The sequence below is a fragment of the Candida theae genome, assembly GCF_024610275.1.
Source record: "Candida theae strain CBS 12239 chromosome Unknown scaffold8, whole genome shotgun sequence".
In the NCBI taxonomy this organism is placed as follows: domain Eukaryota; kingdom Fungi; phylum Ascomycota; class Pichiomycetes; order Serinales; family Debaryomycetaceae; genus Lodderomyces; species Lodderomyces theae.
The window spans coordinates 167013-189249 of NW_026261448.1; the positions used below are offsets into that span (position 1 = coordinate 167013).

Here is a 22237-nt window from a genome sequence, read left to right on the forward strand (position 1 = left end):
TATTTAAAATAAAGACTAAGCTAAGTTTCTTTATTTGTTGGCAAATGCAACACCCTTTTCAACGTTTTTGGACAATTGTTCAATAGCAACTTCCAACAACTTCTTCTCATCGTCGCTAACCTTGTTCAAGATATCGTATTGGACTTCTTCAATACCGTTCTTTCCCAATTTAACTGGCAAGGAAAAGAATGACAAATCCTTGACCAACTTCTTGGCTTCAGAAGCACCCTTGATAGATGAGTCCAAGTTCAAGAAAGTACATTCAACAATACCACTTTCACCTCTAACAGCCTTCAAAATGGATTCAGCTAATCTGTAACCAGCATAAGCCATAGACAAAGTAGCTGAACCAGCACCATTCTTGGCTTGAACAACTTCGTCACCACCAAATTGGACTCTGTGGATCAAAGCCTTCTTTTGTTCTTCATTCAATTCATCGTAATACTTTTTGGTTGAACCAATAGAGTACAATGGAACAATAGTTTCACCAGAGTGTCCACCAACAACATTGACATTGAAATCAGTTGGCTTAGTGTCCTTTGGGTACAATTGAGCAATAAAAGTGTTGGCTCTAACAATATCCAAAGTAGTAACACCAAACAATCTAGCTGGATCATAAACACCCTTCTTTTTCAAAGTTTCAGCAAAAATTGGCACGGTTGAGTTAACTGGGTTGGAAATAACCAACACAAATGCCTTTGGACTGTTTTCAGCAATACCTTCAGCCAATCCTTGACAAATGGAAGCATTGATGTTGAACAAATCATCTCTAGTCATACCTGGTTTTCTTGGAACACCCGCTGGAATAATTACAAGATCAGCACCTTTCAAAGCATTGGCCAATGCAGTCTTGTCTTCTTTGGAAGATGGCAAGAATGATTCAGTGGTGGAGTTTGAGTTGATGTGTCCTAAATCAGCACCAACCCCTGGGACATTGACGACATCAAACAATGCCAATTCATCGACATTTGGGTTCAATTTGGTCAACAAGGACAATGGTTGACCAATACCACCAGCGGCACCTAATACTGCGACTTTAACCATCTTTTTGTTGTTGTTGTTGTTGTTGTTGGTTGTGTAGTGATATTGCTATCTAGTTTTTGTTAGATCTAATGAAATTCCAGATTTCAAGTAAATTAACTCGAAAGAAAAGTGAAAAATTATATATTGTGTTTTGATATAGAAATTGGCAAGCCTATTTATATTTCAACACACTGTGAACGTCCAATTAACAAAGTTGAGTTTAGTTTTGTGTATGGTGTTGAATCCTTTTACCCCATACATTTATTACTTAATACTATAACCGCGTATTACGTAATGGTTGAGCAAGAGGTGTGTCGCAGATTACGTTACCCTTAGTGTGAAATTTTTTATTTGATTCCGCATTTCGCCGTATACGCAATTCCAATATTGTCCGGGACTACGCGATTCACCGAGGTTCAATACAGCTCGCGCACAGTGCAACCTACTACAACCGTTGATACTGACCTCGCAACACGTGAGATTGGGATGTCTCTCTCCCCCCACCCCTCCCCAAAGGAGTTATTATACGTTGTTATTTCACTCATTGCATATGATCTGAACAGTTGGCCTCTCGGTATTACTTACCAGCACTATATGGAGAGAAGAGTAACTGGAAGCGGACTCCAGGACAGATCATTCAATCCTCCTCCATATGCAGACACAAATTGTAGTGTTACTTGCTGGCAACAATCATCACTACGTTGTGGATTACACCATGTACTTCTACTTTCTGTGTTGGTGAGTAGAAGGGAGATCTATTGTGTAAACCACAGTAAAGACATCCGTCGGATAGAATATGTCATATGAGAGAGAGACATTGTGTGTTGTGTGTAGTGTGTAGTGTGTAGTGTGTAGTGTGTAGTGTGTAGTGTGTAGTGTGTAGTGTGTTATATACAGTACTACCTTCTGTGTTAATGCGACTAAACTTCCGAGACAGAGAAACAGAGAGAAGGAAAGAAAATGAGGGGATGAGAAATGTAATATTTAAAAGTCAACAAAACTACTCAATCAATCAATACACATTTCATAGATAAGCTTCACAACTATCAACCACATACTTACTACCTTTTATCACTTACTAGTATCTCACACGCAACACAGTCTTTTTGTATTCAAAGTCATTGCACATTACAATCAGGTTTGAATCTTTACTTTACATCCATTTTTAGCTTGTTGCAACTTTTCTATTTAAACCATGCTGCAGCTGTCCCACCAAAGTTCCACTGACCAAATATCACCCACTAGACACCATAGAAGGAAATCTTCATTGTCTAGTGATGAAGATCCTTACGCCTTAGCTGAAAAATACTATGGGGACAGTAGAAAGAAGAATTTTGGTAAAAACTCGCCTTTGAATAGGGTTCGGACTTTTAGCACATTTGAATCAACAGCAACAAAACAACAATTTTTGAAGGAGTTGAACGAGCCGCATCCAATCACTGACTCCATAAAAGAAGGGTCTGAACCACCTAGTTCTGCTGAGTCAAAATCTCCGTCCCCACTGGATGGTGTATCATTTTGTCATACTCCAGGTACTGGTGCAAAAGCGCATTTTAATCTTCACATGACCCATGACACTGATGTTGATGAAGATGAGGAATACGATGGGGAAAAGACAATTGACAAGAAGAAACATCCCAGATTGACTCGTGAAATATCTCCAGACTCGGTCGGCCCTGATGATGTTGATATTGATGGAGACAAAGAGCGAAGATTCATTACAAAAGCAACTCAAGATGCAATGAAAAAAAGGCCCTCAATTGTCCCTCTATATCAACATGAAGATAATTCACAGTCCTTGGCACCACCTCCACAGAATACACTTCATTTTAGAAGACAGTCATTGGATGACTCCATTCTTCGCCCTCAAAAGTATTACATCAGTGATGTGCAAGAGACTTTGAAGGAGTTGTTGCAAAATGAAGATACTGACAATAATTGCCAAATAACCATTGAAGATACTGGTCCCAAGGTATTGCGATTGGGTACCGCCAATTCCAATGGGTTTAAACTGTCATCAGTTAGAGGTACTTATATGTTGAGTAACTTGTTACAAGAATTGACCATTGCCAGTAGGTTTGGAAGGCACCAGATTGTTTTGGATGAAGCAAGATTGAACGAAAATCCGGTAGACAGGATGAAGCGTTTGATTTCAACATCTTTCTGGAAAAACTTGACCAGACGTATCACTAAGGAAAACATTGTCGAGATGTCTAAAGATACAAAGATTAAGGAGTCGTATGTTGACGAAGATGGCAAACTACACGAAGGTAAAGAAAGTTACCGAATCTACGTGCCTTACAACCGTAAAGACCAGTTTGAGTTCCTCACGCATATCAAGAACAGCTCAAAGGAGGTTGCGTTGGATGTTCAATACTTGCCGGAAAAGATTGACGCCGAATATATCAAATCCATCAACAAAAAGCCAGGTTTGTTGGCCATTGCATCTCGAATGGACCCTGAAGATCCAACTAACTTGATCGGATGGCCGTATGTAGTCCCAGGAGGAAGATTCAACGAGTTGTATGGATGGGATTCGTACATGGAAACCCTTGGTTTGCTAACCGATGTCCATCCAGCTAAGAACATTGACCATTTGGAACTTGCCCGAGGAATGGTTGAAAATTTTATTTATGAGATTGAGCACTATGGTAAAATCTTGAATGCCAATAGATCTTACTACTTGGGACGCTCACAGCCACCATTCCTCACCGACATGGCTTTGCGAGTGTTTAACAAGATGGTTGAAACAAATCCTGGGGATGTGAATGAGGCTGTTGATTTCTTGCGACGCTCAACTTTGGCAGCCATCAAGGAGTACGAGACAGTTTGGTGCTGCAAGCCAAGGTTGGACGAGCGTACAGGATTGTCATGCTATCATCCGGAAGGGAAAGGTATTCCACCAGAAACCGAGGCTTCCCACTTCAACGCTATATTGAAAGACTATGTTGAAAAATACGGTATCAGTCAAGAAGAGTTTATTGAAAAGTACAATAATGAAGAGATCAAGGAACCGAAATTAGACGAATACTTTTTGCATGATAGAGCAGTTAGAGAGTCGGGTCATGATACCTCGTATAGATTGGAAGGCAAGTGTGCATATTTGGCAACGGTGGATTTGAACTCACTTTTGTACAAGTATGAGAATGATATTGCATTTATATTGTCAAGCTGTTTCAACGACAGGTTGCAAGGTAAAGATGGTAAGACTCATTCATCTGATATTTGGATCGAAAGGGCCAAGAAACGGAAAGAGAATGTCGACAAGTATCTTTGGAATGAGAAAGATAGCATCTATTACGACTACAATGTACATGAACAAAAACAGGAAGATTATGAATCGGCCACGTGTTTCTGGCCGTTGTACTCCAAATTGGCATCAAAGGAACAAGCAGCGGGATTAGTCAATGTATCCATCCCCAAGTTTGAAGAGCACGGAGGATTGGTTGCAGGAACTTTGAAATCAAGAGGTGAGGTTGGTTTGAGTAGACCTTCGCGTCAATGGGACTATCCTTTTGGTTGGGCCCCTCAACAAATATTGGCATGGATAGGGTTGGTCAATTATGGCTACGATGGTATTGCCAGAAGATTGGCTTATAGGTGGCTTTATATGATGACAAAGTCGTTTGTTGACTACAATGGTGTTGTGGTTGAGAAGTATAACGTCACCAAGGGAGCAGTCCCCATTAGAGTGGATGCAGAATATGGAAATCAAGGCTTGGATTTCAAAGGTGTTGCTACTGAAGGTTTTGGGTGGGTGAATGCATCTTATTTGTTTGGTTTAACCTTTTTGGATCTTTATGCGCAGAGAGCTTTGGGTACATTGACTCCACCCGATGTATTTTTGAGAAATATGCATCCATCACAAAGAAAGGGTTATCAATGAACCGGTGCTAGTTTTGTCGGTGGTATCATTTGAACTCCCCCCCCTTCCCTCGACAGGGTAGGGTGCAACTTCTTGTGTATTCTAGTGGGGCAAGATGTAGGAGGTATATATTAATACAGTCTATTCTACATGTTTCAGTATTTGGTATCAATGTGCTTGTAGTTTGTATATCATACTCTATGAGTGGACTTCCATTACGTCAGATGGATCCCATCCCCGAGGAACAATTGAAAAACATACAACCAACAAAAAATTAGAAGCGGAAAAAAAAATTTTTGTATTCACACACACACACACCAGCAAGTTTAGCAACCAGTACACATTACTTGTAATTCAACTTGCATACATACACACACCACACACCACACACCACACAACACACACCGCAAAGCACACTCTACAATGCTAAGACGTATAGTCAGGAGTCGAAGGGCACTCGCCATCTCCCATCGGGCGTACACTACAGCTACCAGCAGCTCATTCAAAACAGCTGTTGAGACTGCTGAAAAATTAGTATCACCGCCAGCCAAATCGAAATTTCAAGATCCGTTTTCCATAGTCAGTCATGAAATGTCCAATTTAGCCAAGTCCATCGCCAGCTTAATTGGATCTGGTCATCCTACTTTAAACAGAATAAGTTCATACTATTTCGAAGCCGAGGGGAAAAATGTCCGACCTTTGATTGTGTTGATTTTAAGTAAAGCATTACTGAAAATACCATTGCTGGAACGTCAAAGGATAAAGATAGACGAATACGATGTTACTGAGCAAGAGCCTATAAAGGGTACTCCGCAACCTGGACAGGAATCTATTGCTGGATACAGTGTTGATGATAGTTTGAGTCCGTTGAATATTTTGCATGGCATAAATCCAAAGATTATTTTGGATCCATTGAGTAAGCCGATGGATAGACTACCTGAAATGGATAAGCAAAATGGGATCTTGCCAAAGCAAAGAAGGTTGGCGGAAATTGTTGAAATGATTCATACTGCCAGTTTATTGCATGATGATGTTATTGATTTGTCGGATTCGAGAAGAGGAAGATCAAGTGGTAATATTGCATTCACCAACAAGATGGCTGTCTTGGGTGGAGATTTTCTTTTGGGGAGAGCTTCTGTTGCCATTGCCAGATTGAGGAACCCTGAAGTTATTGAATTGTTGAGTACAACAATTGCCAATTTAGTGGAGGGAGAATTTATGCAGTTGAAGAATACTGTTTTGAGCAATAGTGGTGAGGAAGTGATTGATAATGATGGGGATGAAAAGCGAGTTCCACAGGCAACTGGCAAAGTGCCTACTGAAAAGCATCAATATTCCGTCAATGAAGAAGATATTGTTGATCATGAAACCAATGTTCAAGCTGCTTTCGAGTACTACTTGCACAAGACCTACTTGAAAACAGCGTCATTAATGTCCAAATCGTGTCGAGCAGCAGCTGTCTTGAGCGGAGCCCAAGATGATATTATTGAAAACTGTTATCAGTTTGGACGTAACATGGGATTATGTTTCCAGATTGTTGATGATATGTTGGACTACACCAGTTCCGACAAGGCGTTTGGTAAACCAAGTCAAGCTGATTTGAAATTGGGTTTAGCTACTGCTCCGGTGCTTTTCGCGTGGAAGCAAGAACCCAAATTGGGTGAATTGATTGCTAGGAAATTCAATGAACCGGGTGATGTTGAAATTGCACGTAGAGCAGTTGACAGGCACCAGGGAGTTGAGCAGACTAGAGAGATGGCCAAGAAGTATTGTATGGATGCGTTGGCTAATTTGAGAAAGTTGCCTGAGTCTGATGCTAGAAGTGCGTTGGAATTGTTGACAAATTCGATCTTGACTAGATCTAATTGAAAAAAAAAATGTGTGAATCTTGTATATACTTTTATATATATTTATATTTATATTTAGATAGAGTATTTGAAGCAATCTTGATAGAGAGAGAGAGAGAGAGAGAGAGAGAGAGACAGAAAGTGAGTGATGAGCTTGTCATTGGTGGGCGATGTGCAATCGCTGTTGGTGTTGCTCTTGTGACTGGAACGAAAGCAGAAAGTGCCACAGATTGAATACACAGAGAAACAAGAAGAAAAAAAAATTTTTTTTTTATTTCTAATGAAATCGTAAAGTACTTTTTGATCCAAAATCTAAACATATATACACACACACTTCAAACCTTGGATCAAACACGCCGTAAATCATACACTTATAATGTCAGCCGAAGAAACGAAACCTACATCAGAGGACAACTCAATCCCCAAACCACCTACTTCTAATGTATTCTCCATGTTTGGAGCCAAGAAGGAAAAGAAGGATGAAAACCCACAGGACAGCAAGGACAATGGAGTTTCCAAATCCGACGACGGCAAAAAGGACAAGCATGAAGACGATAAGAAATCTGCTGCTACTGATGCCGATGGTGATGACAAAGACGCTGGTGCTGCGGATGAAGAAGAACCAGATGTCGAATTCACCCCAGTTGTCCACTTGGACAAGAAAGTCGAGGTCAAGACCAACGAAGAGGACGAAGATGTCGTATACAAAGTGCGTGCCAAACTTTTCCGTTTCCATGCCGATACCAAGGAATGGAAGGAAAGAGGTACTGGAGATGTCAAGTTTTTGAAACACAAGACTACGGGCAAGACGAGAATCTTGATGAGAAGAGACAAGACTTTGAAGATCTGTGCTAATCATTTGATCCAATCGGATTATGAGTTGAAGCCTAACATTGGATCCGATAGATCATGGGTGTATACTGTGACTGCTGATGTTTCTGAAGGTGAACCTGAAGCTCAGACTTTGGCTATTAGATTTGGAAATAAGGAGAATGCCGATTTGTTTAAGGAACATTTTGAAAAAGCGCAAGCTGAAAGTAAGTCCAATTGAGGGTGTGTTGGAGAGCTGGTGCTAAGTAGATAAATTGCATATAGTTTTGAATACAAAGGTGAGGATGGAAATGTGTTGCGCTTGCTCGAGTATGGGTTTGGTATTTGTAGAGCACTTTTCAAAGCTGGTGACTGTGATGTGCGGTAGCTGCATTCAAAGTAAAGGAATGTTTACTTCTTGGTTTCACCCTAGGCGTACGTGTGTTGTTCCAATAACCCTTTAGAGATAAAGAAGGATTGAGAAGCTGCAGCAAAAGGGACAAAGACTACTTCTTGCAGGAAAAGCTCTGGTGCCCAACTATTTGAATCTCTATCTGATTAAGAATGCTACACGATGCCATCATGCTCTTGTGAAGGTTGAACGGGCCCAACAAGTCGCGATGGGATTTTTGAATTTGGTTACATCAAGAAAGTGTTTGTGTGTGCCCTGGAGTAGCCACAGAAAAGAGTTGACAAAGAGTTGGAAGACAAAAACTCAGCAACTTGTCGATAGCCTTGTCTTGATTTGAGTCCTTGTAAGAATAAGGGCATAGAGTGGTACTTGAGTAGATAACCTTGTGACGTACTTTGCGTGTTGTTTTCTCTATGGCCCCCTCCCCCCCCCCACGTGTCTGCGCAAAATAGAGCGAACAAATTTTCATACTGACACAAAGGGGATTTGTTTTGAGTAAACAGAGATAAATAGTCTTTGTATAAAGTTTTCCACTACTTTTTAAAAGATGAATTCTTGTCGATAAACACAGCTCACCACCCATAACCCCCCTCTTTTGATTGAGATCAGACTGTTCACTTTTCCGGTTTTGCATCATCAACAAACACCCCCCAAGGAAACATGAAGTTTGGTAAATATCTCGCGTCGAGACAGTTGGAACTACCGGAATATTCAGGTCACTTTATTGATTACAAGGCTTTGAAGAAGTTGATCAAGCAATTAGCTATCCCCACTAGTAGATCTAGTGCAAACTCAGTCAGTTCAGTAATTGCAGGTGTTAGTTCCACTAATGGTAGCCTGTCAATTTCCGAGATACAACAATCCTTGAAGGAGAATAAAGCCACCTTTTTCTTTCGTGTTGAAAGAGAGTTGGATAAAGTCAATTCGTTCTATCTTGAGAAACAAGCCAATTTGGCAATAAATTTGAATTTGCTAGTTTTGAAAAGAGACGAGCTCTTTGCCAAGTCAAACGCATTTCTTCGTCAACATTCACATGATGGAACAACTGCCAATATCGATTCAGCTGCCTATTTAAATTTTAGAAACTCCATTTCGTTTCTCAATTTGTATCAAAACTTCAAGAAGATCCATCAAGATTTGATCCGGTTGCAGCAATTTATAGAGCTTAATGAGACTGGGTTCTCCAAAGTGGTGAAGAAATGGGACAAGAGATCAAAGTCACATACAAAAGAGTTGTTTATTAGTACTGCAGTTAGTGTACAACCAGTGTTTCATAAAAACGAAATCAATGAGTTGAGTGACTTGGTGACTCAGTCATTGTTTGACATAGAGAGTATAATGGACGGAGACTACTCCTGTTTGGCCAACTATAGTGGTCACAATGCATCGTCGGTTGATTCTGAAATGTCACAACGCGAAGAAGTAGTTCCTCCATTAACTGCTGACAATAATATCTTGCCATCACAAAATCCAACTCCTCGATTGTCGTCTATTCTGATTTCGTCAACCGACAATACTGAAGTTGATGAATTGTATTCCAGTTTTGTCAATGTTGCAACCATCAAGGATCCAGATTTATCATTACTTGCTCGTTGGGTAGAGAAACTTAATGGTGCACCATTGTTGCCCAATGAACCGTTCCATACAACAGTAAGATATAAAGCGTCAAAGATTTTCTTATTGTCAATCACCAATCTCAAAATATCAGATTCATTTTTGGAGTCATTTTTGAAGCTTATCAATTTCGATATTGACTTCACTTTTGTCAATGATGACTTCAACAACAACAAGACAGTTTTCCATGAATGTTGTTCCATGCCCCCAGCATCAACTCAAAATGAGAGTCATGTAGTCATAAACAATGGTGTCAAGGTTGTAAACTCAAACGACTCCATTAATCATTCAAGAGTATTCATAGTTGAGTATATTATGAAAAACTATCCGCAACAAGAAGTTTGCAATTTGCTAAAGCGACGCGATTTCAATGGCCGTACTTGTCTTCATTACGCTGCACAAAACAATAGAAATGATTTATTGGATATCATTATTCCAGCATTCCCAGACAGCCATATCGACGATCTCGATAATGATTCAATGTCTGCATTGTTACTAGCTATCAAACATGGACATTTAAGCGTCATCAAGAAATTGGTGCAATTTGGATCGAATCCCCATCCAAAGACTAAAAAAGAGACACTTCAGTATTTGCCAATAAACTATGCTTGCAAGTTTGGTGATTACAAGATTTTGGAGTACTTATTGTCAAATGAAAAATCATCCGACTTGGTGAGCGTGTTGGTCAACGAGCAAGATGTGGAAGGGTTACTTCCATTGCATGTGGTTGCACGTGAGGGACATTATAAATTGATAACCTTGTTGATTAAATATGGTGCGGAAATCAATAAAACCGATGGGTTCAACAAGTGGACGCCGATATTTTATGCTGCTGCTGAAGGGCATGTCAAAACCACACAAGAATTGGTCAAGTTTGGTGCCAAGTTGGATATAGTGGACGAGGACGGGTTCAATGTGTTGTATTACTGTGTGGTTGAAGGGCATGTCGGTGTCATTAATGAATTGCTTAGCTACCACCAGGATATGGATACGCAATTGGACAATGACCAATTAAGTATTGAATCGAGTAAAATCATGTCTATTCAAAACGACCCCATGCGTATAGCTGATGTCAATGATGATTCCGAAGATAGTGGGTCCTTGGATAAAAACAATGCTGACAGTATCCCTGATTTACAATTGCCACCGCCTATTTTACCATTGAGAAGATATGGCCACAATTTCTTGGAACAAAAAGTCTTGATTGAGTTGATTTTCCCCCATGACGATCTGTCATTTATCAATTTGTTCAACTCAATTACTGATTTGAAACCGGGCAGGATTACCTTGACTTCAAACATATCGGACATTGTCCCTAGAAACATCTTGTTGCCCTTAGAGGACAAGAACCATCAAGGTGGTGTTAATAATAACAATTGTGTTTTCCAAACTGACGTTGATTCATTGAATGAATTTCGTATTGATTTTGAGATATTCCCCAAGTTTGGGACTAGATTGATTGCAAAGACTACGGCGTTGTCGTTTTCGCATATTGATACTACTTCCCCTGAAATCAGTTCGACTGAGTTGCCATTGTTTGATTTGAGGTTGAGAAATATCGGTCAATTGAAGTTCAATTATCAGATCATTTTCCCATTTTCGGGAACGGTGCTTGAAACTACTAAATTTGACACGTATTGGAAGTCATCAACTAGCATTGTCAAGAACAAACAAACTTTGAAGTTGAATGCAGCCGGTGGGCTATCTCCAAATAATTTCTTGTCTCCCAATGCCAATGCTGCTATCAATGCCAGTGGGTTGAACCAAAGCTCTGGTGCAATTGCGCGTCCTCCTGGAGCACCAGCACAGCATGAGTATCTCTCATCATCATCGTCGATTGTGACTGCTACTTCACTTTCAGGAGAATACTTGCGAATCAGAGTGTGTCTTTTGAACGATGGCACTCCAGTTGTATGTCCACATTGGTCGATTGCCATTACCGAAAACATTGATCTTTATTTGCCAAACTTGTCGCTTGAACAATTAAGCTCGATAACGAATGATTTGTTTGACTACTCCAAAGTCATTAACGATTTGTCAAATATGACAGTCAAGGATATAAGTTTGATCAAGAAGTTGTTGCGCATCATCTACTTGCCATTGGATATTGTTTTGGAAATCTTGAGTCCCGAGATCAATTTGAATTTGGAGTTGATTTTCCCGTCGTTTTACGAGTTGGAGGTGTTGCCATTTGTTGGAAACATTCAGAAAAACTTGAACAATTTTATCGATTTCACATTGAATGATGTTTTCAACCATATTAAACCGTTCAAGTCCAAAGATGTCGATCAACTGTCGCGGTCAATCATTCTCCTTTCTTCAAATTCACTAATTTGTAAAATATTGAATTGGAAACAACCAAATTTCCCAGTATTTTTGATAATGAACGGAATCACTTATAATAGTTCCCTAAAGCGATTTGAACAACGATCCACAAATGGTTTATTGATTGACGAAAGAGCCCAAGCTCGCAGCAGATCCATCACCAACACGACCACCACCACAAACGCCACAAACAATACCAAATCATACACGACTTCAACTTCATCCTCCTCAGAATTGAACAATTACCAAGAACTCATAATCAGGTCGATTAAAGAAGCAGTCAATTTTACCGTGAACAACAACTTGTTTGGTTTAATCACCTCAATCCACTTGCTAAATCTCGTACCGAAGTTGATCCCATTGATACGTAGCAGAGGGCTAATTTTGGTTGCGTCGAGTGATACCACCAACGACCAAGATGATGTGCAAGAAGAAGAAGAAGAAGAAGAAGAGACTTTGAAGCGTGAGTTGGACTCTTATACAAAGACTGAGATCAATGGGTTGAGATTTGATGATGTGCTTAGTTTTAAACAAGATATAACAATGTAAAGAATAATGGACATTTTTGTTTCTTTTTATTTCTTCTTCATATACTTTTATAGATCATCAATGCATTAGATATTAGTTAAAGTGGGAGGCGGTACATAGATAAATGTAGAGGACCAACAAGGTTGTCAAAATCCAAACAAATTCGTAACTTTGCTCTTTATCTTCTTCGTCTTGGAGGCGGAGGAGGGGGCGGGGGCGCCTTCTTCCTCAATGCCTTTTGCTTAATCGACGAATTAGAATCGAGAGAACTAGACGATGATGCAAGTGTTGTGTTTTGATAAAGATTTCGTTGTCGTTTTTCTGGGATGGGCAATTTAGGCAATGGCTTAGACAATAGATACTCATTAGGCAAGTCCAAGATATTTGCATCGCGAAATTCAAATCCATTGTCATTGCTGCTATCACTAGCACCACCGCCTCCGTGACCATTGATGTTATTGGCCTTCTTGTTTTTTGCCTTAGCGGGTAAACCATTCAAATCTAAACCCGTTAGTGTTGATGATTTACCACTCTTGTCGCCAATTGTACAAATTTTGTCAAAGTCAGTCAAAAATACATTATTATTATTGTCCATGAATATCGACGGCGAAGTAGCTTGACCTTCTTCGCGTGTTTTTGATGAATTCAACTTTTCGCTGTTTTTCCTCTCCAAGAAATTGTGTTGTGTGGTGTGCTTATGATAGTCACTACGACTCGATGAGCGGACCGAGGCTATACGAGTGAATAGTCTGGATGAATCTCGGTCAATTGATTTCAAATCTTCTGGGGAAGTAATTTCTGGCGAGTTGTTCTTTTCCTTTTCAAATTGAGAGCTGTTTCCATCACCACTAGTAGAATTATGTTTGGCTTTGTGTGGCGACATTGAGTTCTTTAACCATTTGACATCCATGCACTTTATAGCTAAATCCATAATGATTTTGCCCTCACTGGAATCATCGGCCAGCTTTGGTCCCGAGTTCACCACAATATTGCTGAGCACATTGTAAAGCTGTTGTGATTTGTATCCACCGCATTCATTAAGTTCAGAAAACATCAATATAGGATACAACACTCTCAAATACGTCACAATCAAAATATTATCCTTGTGTTGCAAATTATCCAATTCTCTTATGAAAATATCTAGCAATATTTTTAAATCGTTTCGGTAAATCAATTTAGCCGTAAATGAAGTTGTGAACACAAGGTAAAGGAACTTCAAAATCAACAAAATGATTATCTGTGACTCTTCACGATTCAAATGATAAATCAACAAATTGATAAAGCCAACAATATTATTTACATTACTTTTGGTGTTATTGTCATTATGAATCAATTCCTCAAATACTTTGTTCGAATGATCATGTCGTGAGTATGAACTCATCAAAAATTGCTCATTAATAAGTAACAATAGTTTCAATTCTTCATAAGCAACAAGTCTGGCTTCATTGTGGAAATCGTCACCATTTTCCAAATCGTAATTGTTGAATCCCTCAGATGATAAAAGGTGTTTTATGATATTGACAATGACTTCGTTGTTATTAAACGTCAAGTCCGTAAACTCCGTTGGTGACAATACTTCAACATAGTAAAAGTACTCGAAAATGATATCACAACCAAATTTCAAAATGACAAACGAAGATTCGTCCTTCGCCACGGCTTTGATTTGAGTTGAAATAAATTGCGACATTATAAACACAAAACGACACTGCTCCAATGTTTTGAACACATTTTCACAATTGACTAAATCCAATGAATTTGAGGTTGCCGAGGATGCGCTCAGTATATCGCTTGAATCATCAATAAATTCTTGATCATTTGATGTGTTTTTAAGCTTGAGTAAAAGAAGCAATGTTATACACAAAAACTCCTTCAAGCATTCAGCTTCGTAAGCCACTTGATCATTAACTTCCCAGTCACTTTCGCTGTTGCCATCTTCAGTAAACTCTAATCTATAATTTGTGACTGTTGTAAACGTCTCCAAAAAAGCCAATATCTTACCAATGCAAAACTTGAAATTCTTCACAAATAAATTCAGCGTCAATAGCTTCAATGCGTATAATGATAAACTTTCATATGTCGGTTTGGATCCGGTGTTATTGTAGATATTGTCAACTATGCATTTGATGAAAATTGAAAAGTTCTCGTTACATTCTTGTGAATCACTATTGATCAACACTAATGAAATCTCCTCATCAAAATAATCCCGTTCTGGTGTCGGTAGTGCTGTGATGGATGCAAATGAGAGACTGGTGGTGGATGCTCTAGGAGGGGGCGAGAAAGTTGGAGAATAAGTAGCATAATTTTCGTCTCTTTGTGCTGAAGAAGAACTTGATATTCTAGACATGTCCAGCTGTGAGCAAGCTAGCCAAGCAAAACGAATTGGACGTACTACTTCTTGTAAATATCCTTCTCGCTGGTTACAGCCAACTCTTCCTTCCTAGCTAATGATATCAGGTGGTATTTAAATATACTGAGGTGCTAGTGTTTTTGTGGATACTATCAGGAGTGTCGCTTTTGATATAGGTTATATAAGTTGCATATTCTTTTCAATTTGCCTTACTTTGAAAGGGAAACCGCAGAAAAGGTCGTGCGGATTTAACAGCCGAGGCAAAAGAAAAAAAGTTCTGTATTTCGAAACGCCGCGTTAAATGCGGCTCATTGCCTAGAATAATTTAGAGCTAAAGCACACGACTAGACATGGTGCTACCAAATGACATAAAATTCACATTCAACTAGTTAACAAAACTGAAGAAAATTTCCTGACAAAAGCAATCTATTTTTGATTCTCAGGCATATGTTCATTCATAGTTCAAAGTTTCCCAATACAAAAAAAAGGGTTGTGGTATCTCTCTGCTTTATCTTTGATGAATACAATAAAAAAAAATAAAAGAATTAAAAAGTAAAAATAATCGCGTCGTAATAATTTGGCATGATTATATGCAGTATTGATTGGCAGGAAGATGTTGCTTTGGGGCCAATTGTGCACACCCTTTCAATTACTGCTCTTTCTTTCATGTCATAGATTTATGCCTTACTATGAGACACAATAGATTTGGGGCTACTAAAGAACGACGTAGTAATATTTCTTGAGATTGAAAAGCGTAAGAGATAGTATTGCATTTTGCGTTGTGTATTGACTGCAATGTATATAATGCGTAATTTTATAGCGTGACAAACAGACAGACAGACAGACAGACAGACCAAAACAAAACAAAACAAAACAAAACATCACAACACAACACAACACAGAAAAACTCCACCAACACTTACTGAAGTCGAAATATACTAGACTACAAGTATCTCCACACATGTCTATTCTTGATAACGTTCAGATTGCGTGGCAAGTTATAGGAGATGGGCCATCAAACATTGGAGATGATTTCCCAAATGGGAGCAAAAATCCACACGAAAACAAGGGGAGCCCTGAACCGATTCACTCAGTTGGTCCGCAAAGAGTCTTTGAAGCGCAATTGTTTCTAACCCTCACTTCAGGTACCCTACTATTTCTACTATTTTGCATAATGAGATACAGATGGCCCCATATTTATGCTGTTCGAACATTACGACAGCAAGCAAAGGACATGTTGAAACCGTTACCAAATAATCTTTTTGGCTGGATCAAAGTGGTTTATAAATTGTCAGACGATGAGGTGTTGTCTTATTCAGGACTTGATTGCTATGTTTACTTGTCCTTTTTCAAAATGGGGATCAAGATTTTTTTCGTGTTGGCTGTATTTTCAGTTGCCATATTGAGTCCAATACGGTACTACTTCACTGGGAACTATGACAAAGAAAGCATAAGCTTATTGGCGAAACCAAAGAATCCTGACTTTCATGAAGATTTCCCGATATTTTTGTGGGTTTATCCGATCTTCACATACTTGTTTTCAGTGGTTGTGTTTTTCTACTTGTACGAGTATACCGACAAAGTGTTGAAAACCAGACAGAGATACCTAGCTTCTCAAAACTCCATAACAGATAGAACTATTCGTTTAGATGGAATACCGAAAAAATTGCTTAGTCGAGACAGAATCAAAAGATTTATTGAAGACTTGGGTATTGGAAGAGTTATGGATGTGAAGTTGATTTATGACTGGACGCCACTTGAAACTAAATTTGAAGAAAGGAAGAAGTTGATTAGACAGCTTGAATACGCATATGCAAATGAATACAAGATGGACATCAACATTTATAATCAACAACGTATGCCTGCTGTTAACCCTGATTGGAACGAACCTTTGGACAATGAAAAAGCTAAAGAACAAATTGACCAATTGTCTAAGCAGCTTGTTGAGCTCGATCAAACCATACGGACAATTCAAGGTAAATTTGACCCAGAATCAACAACTATTGATGCAAAACAGTATCCAGAGTTTAGAGTTATTCCGTCAGCGTTTATCACTATGGACTCAGTTGCATCAGCCCAAATGGCAGCTCAAGCAATCTTGGATCCTCGTGTATACAAGTTGATTGTGAGTTTGGCGCCAGCACCACAAGACATCATATGGGGAAGTTTCAAATTACAATACAATGAAAAGCTTGTCAAGTCTTATATGATTACGTTTTTGATAATTTTGAGTTATGCATTCATCATTTTCCTAGTTGTTCCATTGACTTCTTTGCTAGATTTGAAAACAATCACCAAGTTTTGGCCAGCGCTTGGCCATTTCATTGGGAAATCCAAATGGTTGACAACATTCGTCACTGGTATCCTTCCACCATTGTTGTTTACCTTGTTGAACATTCTGTTTCCATATTTTTACCGGTACTTGTCTCGATTCCAAGGGTATTCTTCCAACAGTGAACTCGAATTATCAACCTTGTCAAAGAATTTCTTTTTCATCTTTTTCAACTTGTTTTTGATCTATGTTGCCGCTGGTACTTTTTGGGATTATATGTCGTACATCAGTGACACAACGAAAATTGCGACTCAACTCGCAACATCCTTGAGGCGCATGTCGTTGTTTTATGTTGATTTAATCTTGTTGCAAGGGTTGACGATGTTTCCATTTAAGTTGTTGCAAGTTGGAGACCTTTTCCAGTTGAATGTCATTGGTAAGCTCTTTTTCTTGAAATCGTTTATCCTAAAGACTGCCAGAGACTATCGGTCATACTACTACACCCCACAGATTCTTGATTTTGGAATCAATTTGCCACAACATCTCATGATTTTCATGATTATTTTGATATACTCGGTAGTTTCCACCAAAATTGTCACTTGCGGGTTGGTTTATTTCATCATTGGCTTGTTTGTTTACAAGTACCAATTGGTTTACAATTTTGTTCACCCCTCTCACTCCACTGGTAAGATATGGCCAATTGTCTTTCGTCGTGTGATTTTGGGATTGATAATTTTCCAATTGTTCATGTGTGGGACATTGGCCTTGGATAGTGCAATTTTGTTGTCGTTGTTGTGCACGCCATTGATATTCATTACCCTTGGTGTGTTGTACAATTTCGAAAAGAATTATGTGCCATTGTGTGATTTCATTGCGTTGAGAGCTATTTTGAACCCATATGATTTCAACAAGTTGTTTGAAAACGATGATCAACTGTTTAACTCAGGTGACAGTCAAGGTGAACAGGGATCAACCTCGGCTATATTGGAAGATGAAGAAGGACAAGTAGGAGAAAGTGTTCCCCTTTTGGTGAACGACGGAGATGGACCATTGGACGAATCGTCACTATTGAATGCTGACGATGGTGAACACAGCTCCACACATGAAGGTGTGGATGAAGACACAGTTGGGTCAAAGAAGAAGCTCTCGCGACGGAAATCGACAATTGATGAGGAAAGAGAGCAATTTACCGACTACACGTACCCGCCATTGATTGATCCTTTGAATGGGCCATGGGTCGGGTTCACCGGTAACGTGGTTTCAATCGTTGAGTATCGAGGCGACGTTCAAAACATTTTGGAAAATGGCCGTTTTAACAATGATGCGACAATCATTTCCTCGACTGAGTCTGAGACTGAGGTTGTCGTCAATAAAGTTCTTTCAGTAAGCGAGTGGGAGTAATGTCTAATTACGAGTAACGGTTTAATAGAATATTAATAAAATGTACCAACGGAGTAACAAAAGTCTTGTGAGTGTAATCTGCTGTTTCTAGAAGCACTCGTAATTACCGCAATGCTGACTGCGTTTCTCGTATGTATCGTTCTGAGCAGGATGTTACACTCTCAGCCACAGATTTCGCTCCTTGTCGTCTGAACAGTTTCACAAAAGATGCCTGTACATTCAACATACAGTCTCCCCCCTCCAATAATAATTGTTTGTTTATTGATGTACAAAAACAAATGAGAAGTTTTGTTTCCGGATTAACCCAAATTGGACCTTACATCGTCTAAATCTAAAATTATTACAATCTTTTAAACTTAAAAAAATGCCGTACAGGTCGGCGTTTAGACCATTTAGATGACGGAGAAACTATCAACACTGAAATAGCTTGACTCCGTTTCCATCTTTGTTTTGTGCCGGCATCACTTTCCATTACAAAAACGATTGTATACACGTCGTACAAACTTCCCTTTAAGTTACCCCCTCCCCCGTGCACGTGGTTTACGGAAAATTGTCATTTTGTTGAGAAACCACAAAAGCGGTTTCGGGGATTTTACCTCACAAGCAATTACGAGCTGGCCCTGGAAAATTCTTACTGCTTCAACTATATTCCTCTGAATTATATGTATATTTTCTCAACGTAATATATATATGTCTAGAATAGTTTTGATTAAAGAATAGTATTGAATTAACACTCTCTCACTCAAAGCGTGATTAGTATGAAAAAAAGAAAAGAAAAGAAAAAATTGTCCCAAAAAAGTACATATGCACAAGAACTGAATAGTAATTTTAAATATGGTGGCGCTCCATTTGGAAAAAAATGTTGACAACCGAATGGCAAAAGCCAAAAGTGGAGAAGAAAAGGTCACTCCACTAGGTTGGTTGCGGTAATAATATCCGTCTCCAATGATACCTAGCTCTATCTCTTCTCGTCCTTGTGTGTTTTTTTCTCCAACGCTTGATTCTGCTTCCTAGTCTCACTCATTTCACTTAATTTTTGTTGTCTCAACTCCTTATTAGTCACATAGTCCGGCTTGGTTGGACTGTAATCACAAGTCAAGCCAAATCGTAGGCATGCTCCACACGAAGGCTGGATCTCGTCGCATTTCAAATGCTTGATGCGACATATCCAACAGCCCTTCTTCGACCGAGGTAGTAGCCTTCTTCTTGTGTATTTTTTCTTGGCCATTGGTTGCTCTTCGTTGTTGGAGAGGTCACGAGAAGGGGGAGGAGTCCTGGTGTCGGCCTGAGGCAACAATGGTGTCGATTTTGTCTTTCTGATTTTACCTGATTTGCGTTGAGACAACTGTATCTTCTCCCTACCAACAGACAGTTTATCAAATTCGTTGATGTCGTTGGTATGAGAAAGAATGTCTCTGCCAGTGTTATCGGAGTGTGTATCCGTAAATGGGCCAATCAGTCTCAGCTGATGCTCTCCTCCTCGCTCGCTCGTCTCCATTGGCCTTGCTATTGGATCTAGAATTTCAAATGCAGCTCCTGTTCTTGATGCATGGACATTTTTTAAACTCTTTGTCTTTCGCAAACTTTTCTTGGCTACTGAAGACTGGCGAAGCTCTCTTGCATGGTTTAAACTGTAGTTCTTCTTCCAAAGCTCTTGTCGTTGTAATAAATCAGGCAGTAAAGGTGAAGCGGCAGCAGATACCATGTCCATTGAGGCGGGGGAATTTGCCGGCCGAGAATCATGGCGAAACACGTTGGCACTTTTTGGCCGATTACTGGTTGCACTTGTTGGAGTTGCCAAAACGCTCGCACGGCCAGTTGAGTTAACGGCCATACTTGGCGACACGTTTGAATAAGTCCTCAACAAGTGCAATTGTTGTTGAGCTTGTGGTTGAATTTGTGTTGCAAGGTACGGGACCTTTTGTTCTGCAAGTGGAGCACTTTCTTGTAAATGTGGTTGATTCTTTTGTGGAGCAGCGGCGATGCTTGCTTTTGATAAGTCATATGCGAAATTTGAACCTGAAGTGGATGTCAAGGGGGTGTTTGGTGTATTAGCTGACAATGATGCAATTGCACTTGTCATCTTGCTTGTGCTCAATTTGGATGGAGTTTTCAATTTGTAAAATGATGGTTTTTTGCTGATTCTGTTGTGACTTGAAGCTGAGTTGATCATAGCACTTGCTAAAGGACTATGTAAAGCGCGCATTGGCGTGTTCATATTGACACCAGCATGGATTGAATCACTTGAAAAGTTTGGGTCAACTACACCCATGGCGGAATCACCAGTGCTTATAGGTTGCTGTCCAGATGCAGTCGATATGAAGCTCGAAATATCGGAAAATGTTGGAGTGGCTGAAGGGTCAACTTTAGTATCTTGAGTAGACAACGACAGTAGATTTTGGGACGTGATGAGTGACTGTTCAGCCAATGACTGACTTCCTTGTGTAATAGGTGGGCAGTTGACACTTTGGAAACGACGCTGTGCAGATGACACTACGTCAAAATATTGTGAATTTGTCAAGTCTCTATTTACACTTGGGTGTTGAAACAGATGCCAACGAACAGGCGCATTATTATAATTGGGAAGTGAATCTGTAGATGCGCTCAAGACGTTGTGATCATTGTAAAAATTAAACTCGCCAGCAACATTTACAGCATCGCTTGATTGATTAGGATCAAGGATATTCAGAAACATAATCGATGAATCGTTTGCAGAAGGTGGTACATGATGACTCGTGTCATCTTCGAACAAACTTTCCGAAGTATCATTATCTTGGAAGAAACTGGCCTGAACAGTAGTGTTTGGGATGCTGTTGTCTCTTTCCAAATTGTCTACTGACGTCGGTGAGTCTTGTTGTGGCAAGGATCCGTCTGCCGCTAGCACTCTCAAGTGTGATTGCCCAAGTATTGATGTGCTTGTGTCTCGATAGGGTAGTCTCCGATTTTGATCGGGGTTTGCTTGTAGTTGTTGTTGTTGTTGTTGTTGCTGCTGCTGCTGCTGCTGCTGGTGTTGTGCTTCGTATAATTGTTGTTCATTCAAATTGAATTGAGGTGTTTCTGGACCAAAACCGTACTGATAGTATTGCGGCAGCGGCAATAGAATGCCAGTGGATTGCGGATTTGGAAGTCCATGTGTATGAGCTGGTGGAGGATAAGACGGAATTGAAGCACTTTCAAGTCGCGCTAGCTGATATAGTAGCAGACTCTGATTGAAGTCTTGAAATGAACCATCGTACTCATCGTTATTACCGTTGTCAGATTCAGGCATGTTTTGAAACTCATTAGCTAGTACCTTATGCAGTTGATTTGGAAAGGCGTTGTTGTGAGACGACGCTCTTATGGGTGATGACATATCTATTTGAGACGAAGAATCCACTAGTACAGTATCGTCTGCTGCTAATGATGATAACGTTTTCGCAGACTCTGTGATTTGGTCCTGCACCATACGCTGCTGGATACAAGAACGATAAAATAAAGCAATTGTTTGAGGTAGCCGACGACGTAAAGTGGAATGCTTTGATCTCGCAGCGTTGATTATATGCTGTAACTCAAATGATTAATGACGGTGTATAATTGAATGGTATGCTCCTCCACTATTTGGTATCACTTGGTAGCTTTCTCCAATTTTTTTTATTTTAATTTATTTTATTTGTGTCTGTTTGTACCTGAAATAAGTTAAATCCGACTGTAAAAACACACACACACACACACACACAATTGAACAGCACAAATAAAAACGGATGGGACAAAAAATAAAAAAATAAAATAAAATAAAATTTTTTTTTTCAAGTTA

At 39.5% G+C, this 22237-nt stretch overlaps 8 protein-coding genes across 8 annotated transcripts; 5 read left to right on the top strand and 3 right to left on the bottom strand. All coding sequences in view use genetic code 12, as the record gives it.

The window, feature by feature from the left end:
• Window positions 1–30: 30 nt before the first annotated feature.
• On the bottom strand, window positions 31–1044 carry MDH1 (malate dehydrogenase; the record flags this gene model as incomplete). The annotated part of the gene is made up of 1 exon (XM_051753083.1): window positions 31–1044. One exon carries the CDS (start codon window positions 1042–1044, stop codon window positions 31–33), a length of 1014 nt encoding a protein of 337 aa, XP_051607853.1.
• Window positions 1045–2218: 1174 nt separating this feature from the next.
• Window positions 2219–4909, top strand: NTH1 (alpha,alpha-trehalase NTH1; the record flags this gene model as incomplete). The annotated part of the gene is made up of 1 exon (XM_051753084.1): window positions 2219–4909. The coding sequence occupies one exon, from the start codon at window positions 2219–2221 to the stop codon at window positions 4907–4909; it is 2691 nt and encodes an 896-aa protein (XP_051607854.1).
• A 402-nt stretch (window positions 4910–5311) lies between these two features.
• Window positions 5312–6757, top strand: KGF57_003644 (trans-hexaprenyltranstransferase; the record flags this gene model as incomplete). The annotated part of the gene is made up of 1 exon (XM_051753085.1): window positions 5312–6757. One exon carries the CDS (start codon window positions 5312–5314, stop codon window positions 6755–6757), a length of 1446 nt encoding a protein of 481 aa, XP_051607855.1.
• A 354-nt stretch (window positions 6758–7111) lies between these two features.
• YRB1 (Ran GTPase-binding protein) lies at window positions 7112–7786 on the top strand (the record flags this gene model as incomplete). Its single annotated transcript, XM_051753086.1, has 1 exon — window positions 7112–7786. The coding sequence occupies one exon, from the start codon at window positions 7112–7114 to the stop codon at window positions 7784–7786; it is 675 nt and encodes a 224-aa protein (XP_051607856.1).
• An 831-nt stretch (window positions 7787–8617) lies between these two features.
• PHO81 (Pho81p) lies at window positions 8618–12445 on the top strand (the record flags this gene model as incomplete). Its single annotated transcript, XM_051753087.1, has 1 exon — window positions 8618–12445. One exon carries the CDS (start codon window positions 8618–8620, stop codon window positions 12443–12445), a length of 3828 nt encoding a protein of 1275 aa, XP_051607857.1.
• Window positions 12446–12602: 157 nt separating this feature from the next.
• Window positions 12603–14768, bottom strand: KGF57_003647 (uncharacterized protein; the record flags this gene model as incomplete). Its single annotated transcript, XM_051753088.1, has 1 exon — window positions 12603–14768. The coding sequence occupies one exon, from the start codon at window positions 14766–14768 to the stop codon at window positions 12603–12605; it is 2166 nt and encodes a 721-aa protein (XP_051607858.1).
• Window positions 14769–15732: 964 nt separating this feature from the next.
• KGF57_003648 (uncharacterized protein) lies at window positions 15733–18444 on the top strand (the record flags this gene model as incomplete). Its single annotated transcript, XM_051753090.1, has 1 exon — window positions 15733–18444. The coding sequence occupies one exon, from the start codon at window positions 15733–15735 to the stop codon at window positions 18442–18444; it is 2712 nt and encodes a 903-aa protein (XP_051607859.1).
• Window positions 18445–19402: 958 nt separating this feature from the next.
• UME6 (Zn(II)2Cys6 transcription factor UME6) lies at window positions 19403–21889 on the bottom strand (the record flags this gene model as incomplete). The annotated part of the gene is made up of 1 exon (XM_051753091.1): window positions 19403–21889. The coding sequence occupies one exon, from the start codon at window positions 21887–21889 to the stop codon at window positions 19403–19405; it is 2487 nt and encodes an 828-aa protein (XP_051607860.1).
• Between the last annotated feature and the right edge of the window lie 348 nt (window positions 21890–22237).